This window comes from Coregonus clupeaformis, chromosome 8, assembly GCF_020615455.1.
Source record: "Coregonus clupeaformis isolate EN_2021a chromosome 8, ASM2061545v1, whole genome shotgun sequence".
NCBI lineage: Eukaryota > Metazoa > Chordata > Actinopteri > Salmoniformes > Salmonidae > Coregonus > Coregonus clupeaformis.
In genome coordinates this window covers 8,217,516-8,235,632 of record NC_059199.1, presented here as the reverse complement: position 1 = coordinate 8,235,632, position 18,117 = coordinate 8,217,516, and the positions used below count along the sequence as shown (strand labels likewise).

The window sequence follows — 18,117 nt, the reverse complement described above, 5'->3', positions numbered from 1 at the left end:
TTGAGCATCCCTGAAAAATATCCTCTCAAAACAAAGTTGGAGTCATGTCTGACAATAAAAATAAAAACGAAAATAATGCACAAAGATAACACCATGATGCAGACTTGACAGCCATTAACATAACTATGTATTAAAATAGAAATATACAGACAGTAGTTTAAAAAAACATTTTAAAATGCAAAGGTAAAAATGCTGGGACTTCACACCCACCCATGACCAGGCGGTGCACAATTGGCCCAGCGTTATCCCGTTTAGGGGAGGGTTTGGCCGGGGAGGGCTTTACTTGGCTCATCGCGCTCTAGCGACTCCTTGTGGCGGGCCGGGCACCTGCAGGCTGACTTCGGTCGTCAGTTGAACTGTGTATTCTCCGACACATTGGTGCAGCTGGCTTCCGGGTTAAGCAGGCGGGTGTTAAGAAGCGCGGTTTGGCGGGTCATGTTTCGGAGGACGCATGACTCGACCTTCGCCTCTCCCGAGCCCGTTGGGGAGTTGCAGCGATGAGACTAGATCGAAATAGGGGAGAAAAATGCTGGGACTGAAGGTGCAGAGGTCACTCGGATGTTCCACACAATGTTGTGAGACGGTTCTGTGGAGAGAAAAGTGAACATGAGTTTGATGATGCTACGGTTTTCAGTTTTTACAAAGAAAACCCACTTCAAAGCTGCTAAATACACATGGCTAATGTTAGGCAATCATATATAAAGTGCTTTGAAAAAGTATTTGCCCCCTTTCTGATTCTCAATTTTTGACTATTTGATACTGAACGTTATCAGATCTTCATCCAAAACATAATATTAGATCAAGGGAACCTGAGCTTACAAATAAATAAAAAAGTTCAGCTCAGACTGATGGCCTGATATTGTCCTGTAGAATTCTCTAATACAGAGCAGAATTCATGGTTCCTTCTATGAAGGCAAATTGTCCATGTCCCGAGGCAGCAAAGCATCCCCAAACCACCACCATTCTTGACCGTTGGTATGAGGTTCTTACTGTGGAATGCAGTGTTTGGTTTTCGCCAGACACAAATGGGACACATCTCGTCCAAAAGGTTGACTCAAATTTGCCAAAACTCACCTGGATGATCATCAAGACTCTTGGAAGAATGTTCTATGGCCAGATGAGTCTAAAGTATAACTTTTTGGACGACATGGGTCGCATTATGTCTGGCAAAAACCAAACACAGCATTCAAAACATGTATGGGGTGCATGATGCGACTATAGGCTATTGATGATTTGAGAAAGTCTGGGGGAAAAAATATAAATGGAGGCCGCGCGCTTTGCAGCGGGTCCATTTTTCAATGATGCCGGATAGGCAACTTCGGTTTTATAGGGGAGCTGTGCTTAATATGAGCCGCTGAGAAATAAATACACTGCTCAAAAAAAGAAAGGGAACACTTAAACAACATAATGTAACTCCAAGTCAATCACACTTCTGTGAAATCAAACTGTCCACTTAGGAAGCAACACTGATTGACAATACATTTCACATGCTGTTGTGCAAATGGAATAGACAACAAGTGGAAATTATAGGCAATTAACAAGACACCCCCAATAAAGGACTGGTTTTGCAGGTGGTGAGCACAGACCACTTCTCAGTTCCTATGCTTCCTGGCTGATGTTTTGGTCACTTTTGAATGCTGGCGGTGCCTTCACTCTAGTGGTAGCATGAGACGGAGTCTACAACCCACACAAGTGGCTCAGGTAGTGCAGCTCATCCAGGATGGCACATCAATGCGAGCTGTGGCAAGAAGGTTTGCTGTGTCTGTCAGCGTAGTGTCCAGAGCATGGAGGCGCTACCAGGAGACAGGCCAGTACATTAGGAGACGTGGAGGAGGCCGTAGGAGGGCAACAACCCAGCAGCAGGACTGCTACCTCCGCCTTTGTGCAAGGAGGAGCACTGCCAGAGCCCTGCAAAATGACCTCCAGCAGGCCACAAATGTGCATGTGTCTGCTCAAACGGTCAGAAACAGACTCCATGAGGGTGGTATGAGGGCCCGATGTCCACAGGTGGGGGTTGTGCTTACAGCCCAACACCGTGCAGGACGTTTGGCATTTGCCAGAGAACACCAAGACTGGCAAATTCGCCACTGGCGCCCTGTGCTATTCACAGATGAAAGCAGGTTCACATTGAGCACATGTGACAGACGTGACAGAGTCTGGAGATGCCGTGGAGAACGTTCTGCTGCCTGCAACATCCTCCAGCATGACCGGTTTGGCGGTGGGTCAGTCATGGTGTGGGGTGGCATTTCTTTGGGGGGCCGCACAGCCCTCCATGTGCTCGCTTAGAGGTAGCCCGACTGCCATTAGGTACCGAGATGAGATCCTCAGACCCCTTGTGAGACCATATGCTGGTGCGATTGGCCCTGGGTTCCTCCTAATGCAAGACAATGCTAGACCTCATGTGGCTGGAGTGTGTCAGCAGTTCCTGCAAGAGGAAGGCATTGATGCTATGGACTGGCCCGCCCGTTCCCCAGACCTGAATCCAATTGAGCACATCTGGGACATCATGTCTCGCTCCATCCACCAACGCCACGTTGCACCACAGACTGTACAGGAGTTGCCGGATTCTTTAGTCCAGGTCTGGGAGGAGATCCCTCAGGAGACCATCCACCACCTCATCAGGAGCATGCCCAGGCGTTGTAGGGAGGTCATACAGGCACGTGGAGGCCACACACACTACTGAGCCTCATTAACTTGTTTTAAGCACATTACATCAAAGTTGGATCAGCCTGTAGTGTGGTTTTCCACTTTAATTTTGAGGGTGACTCCAAATCCAGACCTCCATGGGTTGATAAATTTGATTTCCATTGATAATTTTTGTGTGATTTTGTTGTCAGCACATTCAACTATGTAAAGAAAAAAGTATTTAATAAGATTATTTCATTCATTCAGATCTAGGATGTGTTATTTTAATGTTCCCTTTATTTTTTTGAGCAGTGTATACGAATACTTATTTCACTCCACACATCAACCATTGTTTTAGGAGCATGCTCTCGCTACTCGACAGGTGATATTCCGCCCAAACGCTGTATGCCATGGGCTCTCCAACCCTGTTCCTGCAGCTACACAGAGCTTAATTTGTGAAATCTGTTCGGGAACATCGATAGTAACATGTTTTCGCAACTAATCATATTTCACTAAACTGTTGACATGGCATCTGCACGCTTGAGAAAGGAGGCGGTGGAAACGCATGGTGGTGAGATATTCTTTAGTTAAAAGGTAATGTGTCAGCCTAAGCTAACTGTAATCCGTCCTGCACAATCAATGAACCAACAGCATCGCCTAGGGCTATACATTCTCTAGCAGACTAAGTGGATAGAAATGTTGGAGTTTAGCACAAGGTAACCCAGTATGCATAATAATACAGTCCACACACAAAGGTGATTACTCAAATTGGTTTAATTCTGGAGTAGGTCTGTAGGCTAGACCAATTATGTACCAAAGACATCTTAAAATCAGTTTTGTTTTATGTTTTTCTGCCATGCATAATATGCAGTAGGCCATGTATTTAGTTTTTTTTTCGGGCTTGGGCTCACAAGCCTATGCATAAGCTCTAATATGCATATGGTTGTTTTGAATTAATCATCACCTTAGAAAGCGTTGTCCATTTCCTTGTGTTAGGCTTTGAAACAACATCCACAATGACCATGTTTTACACTCAGTTTCAACCTGCTTTTGAACTTCTTTCTTCAAATGTATCATCACAGTGAGGTGAGTTTTAAAAGCATGATACTGTTTTGATGATAAGCGTTTGATGTGATTTTCGATTGCATTTGCATTGATGTCAGAGTGCTTAGAGAGACAATAGAGCCCTGAGTACCAGGCCATTAGCGACCTAATGTTCGTTAGGGAACTACCAACACATGTCCTGAGTGCATAAGAGGATATTATGGAGCCTAGTTGATAGGTAATCGACTAGCTGGCCTCAAGCATTGTACAAGTCCCTACACACGGAGTCCGGGGAACAGCCCAGCTAGTCGATTACCTATCAACTAGGCTTTGAACTTGACTTTATTATTTTATCCTACATATCACACTGAAACAAGGTGTCAGAAGTGGCTCGAAAACCACACGTTTGTTATTTTTGTAGCTAAGTACAGTATAGGCGCAGTTACGTTCCATATGCGAACACATGCAGTTTCCTACTGCTAACGTTTGTCACAACATTGATCACAGATCACAGCCTAGCCCAGATCAGGCAACACACTGACAAGGACGAACACCTACAGTCACTGAAGTCCATGGTTCTCACAGGTTGGCCGTACCTGAAAGAGGAGACACCTTTCACAGTGAGAGTACTGGACCTTACGAGATGAGATCAGCGTGCAAAATGGCATCTTGTTCAGAAGGTCATTATTCCCAAATCACTACGTCCAGAGATGCTTACTCGCATACACTCCAGTCACTTTGGAGGAGACGCATTCTACCGCCAGGCACGTGAAACATTATACTGGCCAAACATGCAATCAGAAATTAAAGACTTTGTCAGCAGCTGTACCACATGCAACGAGTACGCTCATGAACAGCAAAAGGAAACCATGATGTTGCACGAACTGCCCACAAGGGCCTGGCAAATCATCAGCATGGACTTAGTCATTTTGTCTGTGGCTGAATAACTTCTCATTGTTGATCACTACTTTGTCTTTTGGGAAATTGAACTTCTCCCTGACTTGTCTGCAGACACGGTCATAAGGCGCAGTTTGCAGGGCAAGGCCAGACTGACAAGGTCATCACGGACAATGGCCCACAGTTCAAGCGTTTCGCCTCAGAATGGGAGTTTGACCACGTGACCTCCTCTCCAAGACACCCAAAGGCAAATGGCAAGGCAGTGTCAGCTATCAAGATTGCAAAAAACCTGTTAAGCAGGGCCTTGCGCGACAGCAACGACCCCTGGAAAGCCATCTTAGTGGATGAACACACCCACCGAAAACATGGACAGCAGCCCAGCACAACGCCTTCTGTCCAGACGTCTGAAGACTACCATCCCCATAGCTAACAAGCCATGCGTCATGGTTGGCGTCACGGAGAGACTGCGCCACAGAAAGCAGCTCGCAAAGTGTTTCTACGACCGGACTGCTGGACCAAAGCTGGAGGTGGGTGAAACGATAAGGATGAAACCGCTGCCGGGAGACCACACAGGACTTTGGAGGCTGGGCACGTGTCTACAAAGAGTTGCACCATGTTCTTACCTGGTGGATGTTAGTGGCTCCCTCTATCGTCGCAAATCGGGTGGATCTGAGTGTAGCAGAGCAGACAACAAACCAGAACACGCCATACACTCACCTAGATGAGCTGGATCACAGTCCAGGCCTAGCATCTCCTGGCTTCCACACATAGCCTACAAGCCACTGATGCAGACCTTAGGAACATCTACATTTCAAAAAGTCTAATAAATCCATGTAATATAGCCTACACCTTCACAATAAATCCATTATTTTAGACAGGTCTAAAGAAGCATGATATGAAGAAAATGTTGTCTATTTCAGAAGAACAGAACAGTATACTCTGAGTTGTCCTGATGTTAGGTCCTGATCTGGCTATGCCAAATGGCTGTTGGCTACACTAGTTCATTTAGCAGACAAGATTTGCTTAGAATTCCGTGGCATTATTTTATAGTATGAGTAATACAATTGACTAAGCTGAATAAAATAGAGGTATTTTCTCCAAACGATTTGAGGGAGTGCGCACATGCGGCTATTCTGTGTTGAGCGGTTAACAAAGAAATAGGTATTCCTTAATGCTTAATTTAGAGTTATTAATGTAACTTTAGTTGTTCTACAAATGTTGGGTTATATGTTTAGATTTGTAATACATTGCAAGTCTGCATGATGCGACTAATGATGATTTGAAAAAAGTTGCTTGAAAAGATATGAGCTCTGCTTTGTTTTTTGCACAGGCTGTACACACTACATCAGTCACTCATTCACAATTTGACAAGCACTTGATAATGCTTAGAATTTCACAGCAGCATCCCCTTTGTGTGGCCATAATGCACCCTAAAAAAATCCATGCCATTTGCGGCCAGAGGCCGTTGTGCCCATCTCACTGAGTGATGCACACTCCATCATGTGATCGGGTCTTTCTCACAGGATACAAGTGAAGACAGACACATCGGGGACCCTTTTCCAATTCCAAGGTGCATATTGAAGATATTGGAAGAACTGTCCACATTTACTTTTCGTCAGCCAACAAGATGAGTAGGCCTAACGAACAGCAAAAGCACTGGCCTATGTCAATCTACTATCCCCCATAGTACAAAAGTCAACCTAATATTCTGTGCGAGAAATAAATATTCCAAACATAGTCTGGGACAGTTGTGGGATGCAATAGATCCCAAATTTATACAACCAATAGCATCAAAAAAACTTTTTTACACAATGTGGCTGACGCAACAGATCAGAACATTTAGCTTAAAATGTTGATAAACTAGTCGGCTATTTCTTTACATTATAAGCTCGTAGGCTATAAGCACGAATGTTCCATTAGCGGGAAAACACCATTAACAAAAGTGACCGCAAATGCAATTATGCATGTAGTGCTTTTATTATAAAGGTGCATTTTTATGGTGAAAATTATTTTCCCCAAACTTGAAAATCACGCGCTGCTTATGTATGCCAGTTAGGCTCTAAACCCCTTGTAAAGCAGATTAATGTGCTTAATTTTAAAGAAGTTATTTGGCCACTTTAGTTATGATATAAACCTTATCAAATACATGAGGATACATGAGGTGTGCGACTATGTTTCCAAAAAGTCTGCAAAAAAAAAAAAAAAGGCAGTTTCTTATACTGGGCATCATTCACAAGTGATAATATATAATTCACAAGTGACAGGCTAATATTGTCACCCATCAGACTATTCTTGATTTAATCATGTCTTTGCATATACTAAATAATAATAATAAATATATATATATGAAATTTGTTTTGATTTAGAATGGACCATTATCATGCACCTGTCTCGAAACAGGGGCAGCAGGAAAAAAAATCCATGTCATCTATAGACTTAAATAGCGAATAGAGGACACTTTTCCCGTGGTTGATTTTCATGGCAGCCAGGTAGGCTATACTCCTGTTGTAAAGATAAACAATGTGCTTAATATTAGGAAAGTTGAGAAATAAATATAGTAGGCCTAGCCTATAGAAAGTTGATGGGATCCTCCTCTTTTTAATAGAGGCTATCAAAACTCTGTTTTTTCACACAATTGCATAGCCTATAGAAATGTTGCGCAACATGAGCTCTAATGAAGTGTTTGATTAGATTCGATGAGATTTGCATTGATGTCAGAGTGATTAGAGGGACAATAGAGTGCTGAGTACCAGGCAGTTAAGCAAGTTTGGTAGGCTACTAATAACCATCAGCAGCATCAGAGCTTGGAAAAGCCTAATTACCGTGACGTGGAATTTGACTGCCTTCATGACTTGTGACCGCCGGTGTGGCAGTAATACGGTCACCGCAACAGCCCTAGCGAAGACCATACCTGTAGAAGACGAATGCTCCTTATGGCCGTCTCGTCCAGCTGGCCCAGGTCCACAGTGTCCATCTGACTGGCCAGCAGCTGAATGCACTGGAACCAAAAACACTCACTAGGTCAGCAGGTTAACCTTATCTCAACACAGGAAATGTGTCAATTTCACTGCACCTATCCGGTGTGTGACAATAAAACATAATAATAATCATGTTGACAAACCAGATGGACATCATGAAAATGATCAGAGGAAGTTCAGGAGTAAAAACAAACAAAATATAATTTGACTGTGTCCATAAAATGTATATAGTATGTATGGGCTGGAAGTAGAGGCCTAAGCATTGTTGTTCACTAGTTTACTCCAATTGGGGAAGGGGTGGTGGGGTTGGAAGGTAATAAAGGGAAATATAATTTAAAAAAGGGTGTGTGTGTGTGTGTGTGTGGGTGGATATATGAGAAAAACACATATGGGGGATTGGAAGTGATGCAGACAATTACATTGATGGAAGTTACAATCTATCTGAAATATTAAAGCTGATCTACCCCCTAAAAATTTTTATTATAATAATAATCATCATCATCATCATCATCATCATGTTGACACATTTACACACAGATACACAAGTAACATGAACATGCAAACAGTCAGATGGGTTAGTGAGGGTTTTTATACAAGTCCAATGGTCGCACATACTGTTCAGTAAGGATCAGTCTAAAACTGGAAGGCTGATGGCAGCCTGCTTACCTCTCCGTTCCCCACAGGGACATTGATGATGATATCATTACTGCCTTCTGAGATGGGGGAGCCGTTGACCGAGATGCTGTACACCCTCTCCTTGTGGCGGGGTATTCTCACAGCTGGGGTCTTGGGAAGCCTGGGATATATGACAACAAGTCAAGCAGTGTCTACTAGCACAGTGGTACCCAATGTTGCTTTGTGGGCCTTTGTGTCCCGTCTGGAAAATGTAACTAGGAGAAAGGCTGGATGGCCCGTTCTCTAAACACAACCCAGCTTTAGGTAACACTCATTATGGACAAGCCACAGCAAGCCTGACTCATCTTTTTAAAAACCTCTGAACATTACGCACTGCCACTTTACCGGGAGTCGAAGCGAGGTGTGATGAGAGGGGTAGGGCCCATGAGGGAACTGTCCAGCATGTTCCTGGCAGGAGTGACCAGGGGCTTCCTACTGGTCCTGAACACAAATAGCAAATTAATATCAGAAAGTAACTTGCGTACATTCATAAAACACACACCAACACATACTAAAATATGAGCAGATTTCGGCTAAGGAAAGGGTCTTACTTTTTGATGGAGGTGTTCTGCTTGCTGACTGACAGTGCTTTGGCCCTCTTTGATGTTGGAGGTTTCCTAGTTGATTTACCCTGAGAAACAGAGAAGAAATAGACCATGAGGCAACAGTGCAAGTTTGAGCTAAACATTGCTTGGTACTAATAATGATTTGGGCTATTGCTATAACATGGACTAAGACGCAAAAGCCTAAAGAAATGAGGCTATTGAGGACTACATTGAGTCTTCTGAAACTAAACACATGATAAGTCTCCCTAAACTAGCCAATAAATACAGCACTAACCTTCTGCCCTCTGGCCATAATAGTGTTCTCATCCTCTGAACTTATCCTGGCTCCACCACTTTTCGACTTTGCTGCAGAGGGGAGCAGAGTAAGTTTAACATCCAGTGAGATTCATTCATATATACACTACCGGTCAAAAGTTTTAGAACACCTACTTATTCAAGGGCTTTTCTTTATTTTTTACATTGTAGAATAATAGTGAAAACATCAAAACTATGAAATAACAAAGTGTTAAACAAATAAATATATTTTATATTTGAGATTCTTCAAATAGCCACCCTTTGCCTTGATGACAGCTTTGCACACTCTTGGCATTCTCTCAACCAGCTTCACCTGGAATGCTTTTCCAACAGTCTTGAAGGAGTTCCCACATATACTGAGCACTTGTTGGCTGCCGTCCGACTCATCCCAAACCATCTCAATTTGGTTGAGGTTGGGGGATTGTGGAGGCCAGGTCATCTGACGCAGCACTCAATCACTCTCCTTCTTGGTAAAATAGCCCTTACACAGCCTGGAGGTGTGTTGGGTCATTGTCCTGTTGAAAAACAAGTGATAGTCCCACTAAGCCCAAACCAGATGGGAAGGCGTATCACTGCAGAATGCTGTGGTAGCCATGCTGGTTAAGTGTGCCTTGAATTCTAAATAAAATCACAGTGTCACCAGCAAAGCACCCCCACAGCATAACACCTCCTCCTCCATGATTTACAGTGGGAAATACACATGCGGAGATCATCCGTTCACCCACACCGCGTCTCACAAAGACACGGCAGTTGGAACCAAAAATCTAAAATGTCCATTGCTCGTGTTTCTTGGCCCAAGCAAGTCTCTTCTTATTGGTGTCCTTTAGTGGTTTCTTTGCAGCAATTCGACCATGAAGGCCTGATTCACACAGTCTCCTCTGAACAGTTGATGTTGAGATGTGTCTGTTACTTGAACTATGTGAAGTATTTATTTGGGTTGCAATTTCTGAGGCTGGTAACTCTAATGAACTTATCCTCTGCAGCAGAGGTAACTCTGGGTCTTCCATTCCTATGGTGGTCCTCATGCGAGCCAGTTTCATTATAGCGCTTGATGGTTTTTGCGATTGCACTTGAAGAAGCTTTCAAAGTTCTTGAAATATTCCGTATTGTCTGACATTCATGTCTTAAAGTAATGATGGACTGTCGTTTCTCTTTGCTTATTTGAGCTGTTCTGACCATAATATGGACTTTATCTTTCACCAAATAGGGCTATCTTCTGTATACCCCCACTACCTTGTCACAACACAACTGAATGGCTCAAACGCATTAAGGAAAGAAATTCCACAAATTAACTTAAGGCACACCTGTTAATTGAAATGCATTCCAGGTGACTACCTTATGAAGCTGGTTGACAGAATGCCAAGCGTGCAAAGCTGTCATCAAGGCAAAGGGTGGCTATTTGAAGAATCTAAAATATATTTTCATTTGTTTAACACTTTTTTGGTTACTACATGATTCCATGTGTTATTTCATAGTTTTGATGTCTTCACTATTACTCAACAATGAAAAAAATAGTACAAATCAAGAAAAACCCATGAATGAGTAGGTGTTGTAAACCTTTTGACCGGTAGTGTACACACACACACATACAGTGGGGAGAACAATTATTTGATACACTGCCGATTTTGCAGGTTTTCCTACTTACAAAGCATGTAGAGGTCTGTAATTTTTATCATAGGTACACTTCAACTGTGAGACGGAATCTAAAACAAAAATCCAGAAAATCACATTGTATGATTTTTAAGTAATTAATTTGAATTTTATTGCATGACATAAGTATTTAATACATCAGAAAAGCAGAACTTAATATTTGGTGCAGAAACCTTTGTTTGCAATTACAGAGATCATACGTTTCCTGTAGGTCTTGAACAGGTTTGCACACACTGCAGCAGGGATTTTGGCCCACTCCTCCATACAGACCTTCTCCAGATCCTTCAGGTTTTGGGGCTGTCGCTGGGCAATACGGACTTTCAGCTCTCTCCAAAGATTTTCTATTGGGTTCAGGTCTGGAGACTGGCTAGGCCACTCCAGGACCTTGAGATGCTTCTTACGGAGCCACTCCTTAGTTGCCCTGGCTGTGTGTTTCAGGTCGTTGTCATGCTGGAAGACCCAGCCACGACCCATCTTCAATGCTCTTACTGAGGGAAGGAGGTTGTTGGCCAAGATCTCGCGATACATGGCCCCATCCATCCTCCCCTCAATACGGTGCAGTCGTCCTGTCCCTTTTGCAGAAAAGCATCCCCAAAGAATGATGTTTCCACCTCTATGCTTCACGGTTGGGATGGTGTTCTTGGGGTTGTACTCATCCTTCTTCTTCCTCCAAACACGGCGAGTGGAGTTTAGACCAAAAAGCTCTATTTGTGCCTCATCTGGATCATCCAGATGGTCATTGGCAAACTTCAGACGGGCCTGGACATGCGCTGGCTTGAGCAGGGGGACCTTGCGTGCGCTGCAGGATTTTAATCCATGACGGCGTAGTGTGTTACTAATGGTTTTCTTTGAGACTGTGGTCCCAGCTCTCTTCAGGTCATTGACCAGGTCCTGCCGTGTAATTCTGGGCTGATCCCTCAGCTTCCTCATGATCATTGATGCCCCACGAGGTGAGATCTTGCATGGAGCCTCAGACCGAGGGTGATTGACCGTCATCTTGAACTTCTTCCATTTTCTAATAATTGCGCCAACAGGTCTACAATTTTATCCTTGTTATCCCTGATGTCCTTACACAGCTCTCTGGTCTTGGCCATTGTGGAGAGGTTGGAGTCTGTTTGATTGAGCGTGTGGACAGGTGTCTTTTATACAGGTAACGAGTTCAAACAGGTGCAGTTAATACAGTTAATGAGTGGAGAACAGGAGGGCTTCTTAAAGAAAAACTAACAGGTCTGTGAGAGCCAGAATTCTTACGGGTTGGTAGGTGATCAAATACTTATGTCATGCAATAAAATGCAAATTAATTACTTAAAAATCATACAATGTGATTTTCTGGATTTTTGTTTTAGATTCAGTCTCTCACAGTTGAAGTGTACCTATGATAAAAAATTACAGACCTCTACATGCTTTGTAAGTAGGAAAACCTGAAAAATCGGCAGTATATCAAATACTTGTTCTCCCCACTGTATATACACACACACACACACACATCCATTAAAATAACATCAAATTGATCAGAAATACAGTGTAGACATTTTTTATGTTGTAAATGGCTATTGTAGTTGGAAACGGCAGATTTTTTATGGAATATGTACGTAGGCGTACAGAGGCCCATTATCAGCAACCATCAGTCCTGTGTTCCAATGGCACAGTGTGTTTGCTTATCCAAGTTTATCATTTTAAAAGGCTAATTGATCATTAGAAAACTATTTTGCAATTATGTTAGCACAGCTGAAAACTGTTGTGCTGATTAAATCAGCAATACAACTGGCCTTCTTGAGAGTAGCTGAGTATCTGGAGCATCAGCAATTGTGGTTTCGATTACAGGCTCAAAATGGCCAGAAACAAATAACTTTCTTCTGAAACTCGTCAGTCTATTCTTGTTCTGAGAAATGAAGGCTATTCCATGCAAGAAATTGGCAATAAACGTTTTCTTTGCAACTCTGCCTAGAAGGTCAGCATCCCGGAGTCGCCTCTTCACTGTTGACGTTGAGACTGGTGTTTTGCAGGTACTATTTAATGATGCTGCCAATTGAGGACCTGTGAGGCGTCTGTTTCTCAAACTAGACACTAATGTATTTGTCCTCTTGCCCAGTTGTGCACCGGGGCCTCCCACTCCTCTTTCTATTCTGGTTAGAGCCAGTTTGCACTGTTCTGTGAAGGGAGTAGTACACTGTTGTACGAGATCTTCAGTTTCTTGGCAATCTCCACAATCACCTGTCCTCAACCAAATTGAGATGGTTTGGGATGAGTCGGACCGCAGAGTGAAGGAAAGGCAGCCAACAAGTGCTCCGCATATGCAGGAACTCCTGCAAGACTGTCGGAAAAGCATTCCAGGTGAAGCTGGTTGAGAGAATGCCAAGAGTGTGCAAAGCTGTCATCAAGGCAAAGGGTGGCTATTTGAAGAATCTCAAATATAAAATACATTTTGATTTAACTAACACTTTTTTGGTTACTACATGATTCCATATGTGTTATTTCATAATTTTGATGTCTTCAATATTATTCTACAATGTAAAAAAATAGTAAAAATAAAGACAATCCCTGGAATGAGTAGGTGTGTCCAAACTTTTGACTGGTACTGTATCTTTTTTGTATTTCACCCCCTTTTTCTCCCCAATTTCGTGATATCCAATTACGATCTTGTCTCATCGCTGCAACTCCCCAACGGGCTCGGGGGAGGCGAAGGTTGAGTCCTGTGTCCTCCGAAACATGACCCGGCAAACCACGCTTCTAACACCCGTCCGTTTAACCCAGAAGCCAGCCGCACCAATGTGTCGGAGGAAACACAGTTTTGACGACCGAACCCGGACGACGCTGGTCCAATTGTGCACCGCCCTATGGGACTCCCAGTCACGGCCGTTTGTGATACAGCCTGAGATCGAAGCCGGGTCTGTATTGACACCTAAAGCACTGCGATGCAGTGCCTTAGACCGCTGCGCCACTCGGGAGGCCATCCAGTCGGATTCTAAGGAGTCACAGACACATAATAACCCATAACAACTGGTATACAGTATAGCAAAGAGACTTACCTTTTTTTGCGGTCTTGGGGGCAAAAGTATGGACTTCAGCCATGATGCTCTCTACTTGGGCAGCCTCCTCTACTTTCTGGAAGTAGACAAATAAGAAAGTCAAACAGACTGTCAAACAGCTGTGGTGTCAAAACCATGGCCAGACTTAAAAACGGACAGTTGATGAAATATTATATTTTAATTTATACTTTACAGAAATATGAAACGCAACATGTAAAGTTTTGGTCGCATGTTTCATGAGCACAAAAGGCATATTTCTCTCAAATGTTGTGCACAAATTTGTTTACATCCCTGTTAGTGAGCATTTCTCCTTGCCAAGATAATCCATCCACCTGACAGGTGTGGCATATCAAGAAGCTGATTAAACAGCATGATCATTACACAGGTCCACCTTGTGCAGGGGACAATAAAAAGCCACTAAAACGTGCAGTTGTGTACACAACACAATGCAACAGATGTCTCAAGTTGAGGAAGCGTGCAATCGGCATGCTGACTGCAGGAATGTCCACCAGAGCTGTTGACAGTTAATTTAATGTTCATTTCTCTACTATAAGCCACCTCCAACATAATTTTAGAGAATTTGGCAGTACATCCAACCGGCCTCACAACCGCAGACCATGAGTAACCAGGCCAGCCCCTCCACATCCGGCTTCTTCACCTGCGGATTAAACTGTGGGTTTGCACAACCAAAGAATTTCTGCACAAACTGTCAGAAACAGTCTCAGGGAAGCTAATTTGCGTGCTCGTCGTCCTCACCAGGGTCTGAACGACTTCAGTGGGCAAATGATCACCTTCGATGGCCACTGGCACGCTGGAGAAGTGTGCTCTTAACGGATGAATCCCGGTTTCAACTGTACCGGGAAAATGGCAGACGTGGTTCGAGCGGTTTGCTGATGTCAACATTGTGAACAGAGTGCCCCACGGTGGCGGTCAGGTTATGGTATGGACAGGCATAAGCTACGGACAATGAACACAATTGCATTTTATCGATGGCAATTTGAATGCAGAGATAGTGTGACGAGATCCTGTGGCCCATTGTCGATCCATTCATTCGGCGCCATCACCTCATGTTTCAGCATGATAATGCACAACCCCATGTCGCAAGGATCTTTATAAACTGGGTGGTTCGAGCCCTGAATGCAGATTGGCTGACAGTCGTGGTATATCAGACAGTATACCACGGGTATGACAAAATGTTTATTTTTACTGCTCTAATTACGTTGGTGGTAACCAGTTCATAATTAAGCAATAAGGCACGTGCCTTGTTGCTTAAGTATACAATTCCAGGAAGCTGAAAATGTCCCAATTCTTCCATGGCCTGCATACGCACCAGAAATGTCATGCATTGAGCCTGTTTGGGATGCTCTGGATCGACAGTGTGTTCCAGTTCCCGCCAATATTCATTAACTTCGAACAGCCATTAAAGAGGAGTGTGACAACATTCCACAATCAACAGCCTGATTAACTCTTTGCAAAGGAGATGTGTCATGCTGCATGAGGCAAATGGTGGTCACACTAGATACTGACTGGTTTTCTGATCCATGCCCCTACCTTTTTTAAGGTATCTGTGACCAACAGATGCATATCTGTATTCCCAGTCATGTGAAATCCATTGATTAGGGCCTAATGAATTTATTTAATTTGACTGATTTCCTTATGACTGGGAATTGTTGCATTTATATTTTTGTTCAGTGTAGAAAACCCACCTTGGCATCCTCCACTGGTGACACGGGTGACTTTGGTTTCTCTGACCCTGAGGGGATAAAGGAGAAGTGTCCGTTTGTTAGATAAAACAACATACACTACATGATCAAAAGTATGTGGACACCTGCTTGTCAAACATCTCATTCCAAAATCATGGGCATCAATATAGAGTTGGTCTCCCCTTTGCTGCTACAACAGCCTCCACTCTTCTGGGAAGGCTTTCCACTAGATGTTGGAACATTGCTACGGGGACTTGCTTCCATTCAGCCACAAGAGCATTAGTGAGGTCGGGCACTGATGTTGAGCGATTAGGCCCAACATTTCACCCCAAAGGTGTTCGATGGGGTTGAGGTCAGGGCTCTGTGCAGGCCAGTCAAGTTCTTCTACACCGATCTCGACAAACCATTTCTGTATGGACCTCGCTTTGTGCACGGGGGCATTGTCATGCTGAAACAGGAAAGGGCCTTCCCCAAACTGTTGCAAGAAAGTTGGAAGCACAGAATCGTCTAGAATGTCATTGTATGCTGTAGTGTTAAGATTTCCCTTCACTGGAACTAAGCAGCCTGAACCATGAAAAGTAGCCCCATACCAATATTCCTCCTCCACCAAATATTACAGTTGGCAATATGCATTCAGGCAGGTAGCGTTCTCCTGGCATCCGCCAAACCTAGATTCGTCCATCGGACTGCCAGATGGTGAAGCGTGATTCATCACTCCAGAGAACGCATTTCCACTGCTCCAGAGTCCAATGGTGACGAGCTTTACACCACTCCAGCCGACGCTTGGCATTGCGCATGGTGATCTTAGGCTTATGTGCGGCTCCTCAGCCATGGAAACCCATTTCATGAAGTTCCCAACGAACAGTTTTTGTGCAGACGTGGCTTCCAGAGGCAGTTTGGAACTCAGTAGCTACGCGCTTCAGCACTCGCATGCTGTTCTGTGAGCTTGTGTGGCCTACCACTTCGCGGCTGAGACATTGTTGCTCCTAGACGTTTCCACTTCACAATAACAGCACTAACAGTTGACCGGGGCAGCTTTACCAGGGCAGAAATTTGACAAACTGACTTGTTGGAAAGGTGGCATCCTATGACGGTGCCACATTGAAAGCCACTGAGTTCTTCATTAAGGCCATTCTACTGCCAATGTTTGTCAATGGCGATTGCATGGCAGGGTGCTCGATTTTATACACCTGTCAGCAACGGGTGTGGCTGAAATAGCCAAATCCACTCATTTGAAGGGGTGGCCACATACTTTTGTATATATAGTGTATCTCTAACCAACCTTTCCCTTGCGGTTGTCATCAGGTGCTTGCATCTTCACCTGACTTACCACAATGCTCAAGCCAGTCCATCTGTCTCACTGCCTTTGGCAGCTTGATCACAGCCATGTTGTAGAAGTTGTCTGCATCTTTCAGGAGGCTGTTTGTCCTCTCCTTCAGCCTTTGAACTACGGTTTTCACTGCAAAGAAAAGTTTGACAAAAGTTAACATTCACATAATGGCTAACAGCCAACTTGCATCTGCATGCTCTTTGTCATTGCATTGGTCCATACCCTCACTGTCGAAATCTTCGAGAAAAGCCTCCAATTTGTCCAACTTGGGGTTTTTACGTTGTTTGGTCGTCCTCTTTGGTCGTCCCATTGTGACTCTGTACATTGGTACCAACAGTAAATTAGTGCTTGGGCTAGCCAAGCAGCAAAAATGTTGCTAGTAGTAGGTAATGTTAGCTAGCCCTTTTCGGGAAATATTGTTAGCTAACGTTAGCTAGGTACTGTAGTTAGCTAGGTACATCATTAACGTTACATTATTTAGCCAGATTGAAGCTGCTCCGTTTCAAAAGTTACTGTTTCACTTCAGATTTGAAATACATAAAATGCAATAGTATTCTAAACTTTGAGGTTAGCTGTTTGACATTATATTTAATTTCATTATGATTTACCTGGTGATGTTTTCTTTCTTTCCTAGTTAGCGAGCTAATCCAGCAGCTCCCTCTCTATCCAGTTTGTGAAATTTTCAAATGTACACGCAGACGCAGAAAGTGCCGGAGATCAGCCAATAAGGATACGCTTTTGCTTGACGTCATTTTGGAACCATTTTTAACCTATCATTTCGAAAAACGTCAACGTTTTGTCCGGTGCAAGAGAGACAGGTTGAGGTTTCCAGGGTAAGAGTAGTGCAGAAGTTATCATGTGCTGAGGCATTGAAGAAAGTAGAGGAAGATGGAAGATGGGTCAAGAGGAGAGGAGGGGGAGGGGAGGGGGGTGAATTTAGCGCATTTACGTATGGGTGGTCCCGGAGATCGAACCCACTACCCTGGCGTTACAAGCGCCATGCTCTACCAATTGAGCTACAGAGGACAGCCAACAAGTGATATATGTTTCAGTAAGATTGGATTTTTAGCATTTATATTGATTGTACTGCAGGGATGGAACGTAAGTCGAAGAAAATTGAGGTTGTGGTGGCAGCTACAGAGAGGTATTTGGGTGTGCGAGACTTCACATCAGAAGAGTTACAGGGTGTGTTAAGTGGTGATGTAGGAATAAATAGATTTAAATAGTGGAGTAGTGTGTTGTTAATTTAATTTTTTTTAAATGAATTTGTGAGTGTAGTGTTAGATGGTAGGGTATTTCTTTATTTTAATTTAATTTTTCATGCAA

At 43.6% G+C, this 18,117-nt stretch overlaps 1 protein-coding gene across 3 annotated transcripts; it reads right to left on the bottom strand.

The window, feature by feature from the left end:
• Nucleotides 1–428: 428 nt before the first annotated feature.
• cdca8 (cell division cycle associated 8) lies at nucleotides 429–17,483 on the bottom strand. 3 transcript variants are annotated; one of them, XM_041882972.2, is made up of 11 exons: nucleotides 17,400–17,483; nucleotides 17,014–17,108; nucleotides 16,792–16,920; nucleotides 15,465–15,511; nucleotides 13,759–13,834; nucleotides 9,060–9,130; nucleotides 8,771–8,850; nucleotides 8,565–8,660; nucleotides 8,211–8,340; nucleotides 7,478–7,564; nucleotides 429–586 (listed from the first exon to the last, which is right to left on the bottom strand). In XM_041882972.2, the coding sequence occupies exons 2-11, from the start codon at nucleotides 17,099–17,101 to the stop codon at nucleotides 551–553; spliced, it is 840 nt and encodes a 279-aa protein (XP_041738906.1). In that variant the 5' UTR covers nucleotides 17,102–17,108; nucleotides 17,400–17,483; the 3' UTR covers nucleotides 429–550. The 3 variants fall into 3 exon arrangements, with proteins under 3 accessions (XP_041738906.1, XP_041738905.1, XP_041738907.1); XM_041882971.1 differs by having other exon boundaries at nucleotides 17,014–17,144; nucleotides 17,400–17,452; XM_041882973.1 differs by lacking the exon at nucleotides 17,014–17,108 and having other exon boundaries at nucleotides 17,400–17,453.
• Nucleotides 17,484–18,117: the final 634 nt, after the last annotated feature.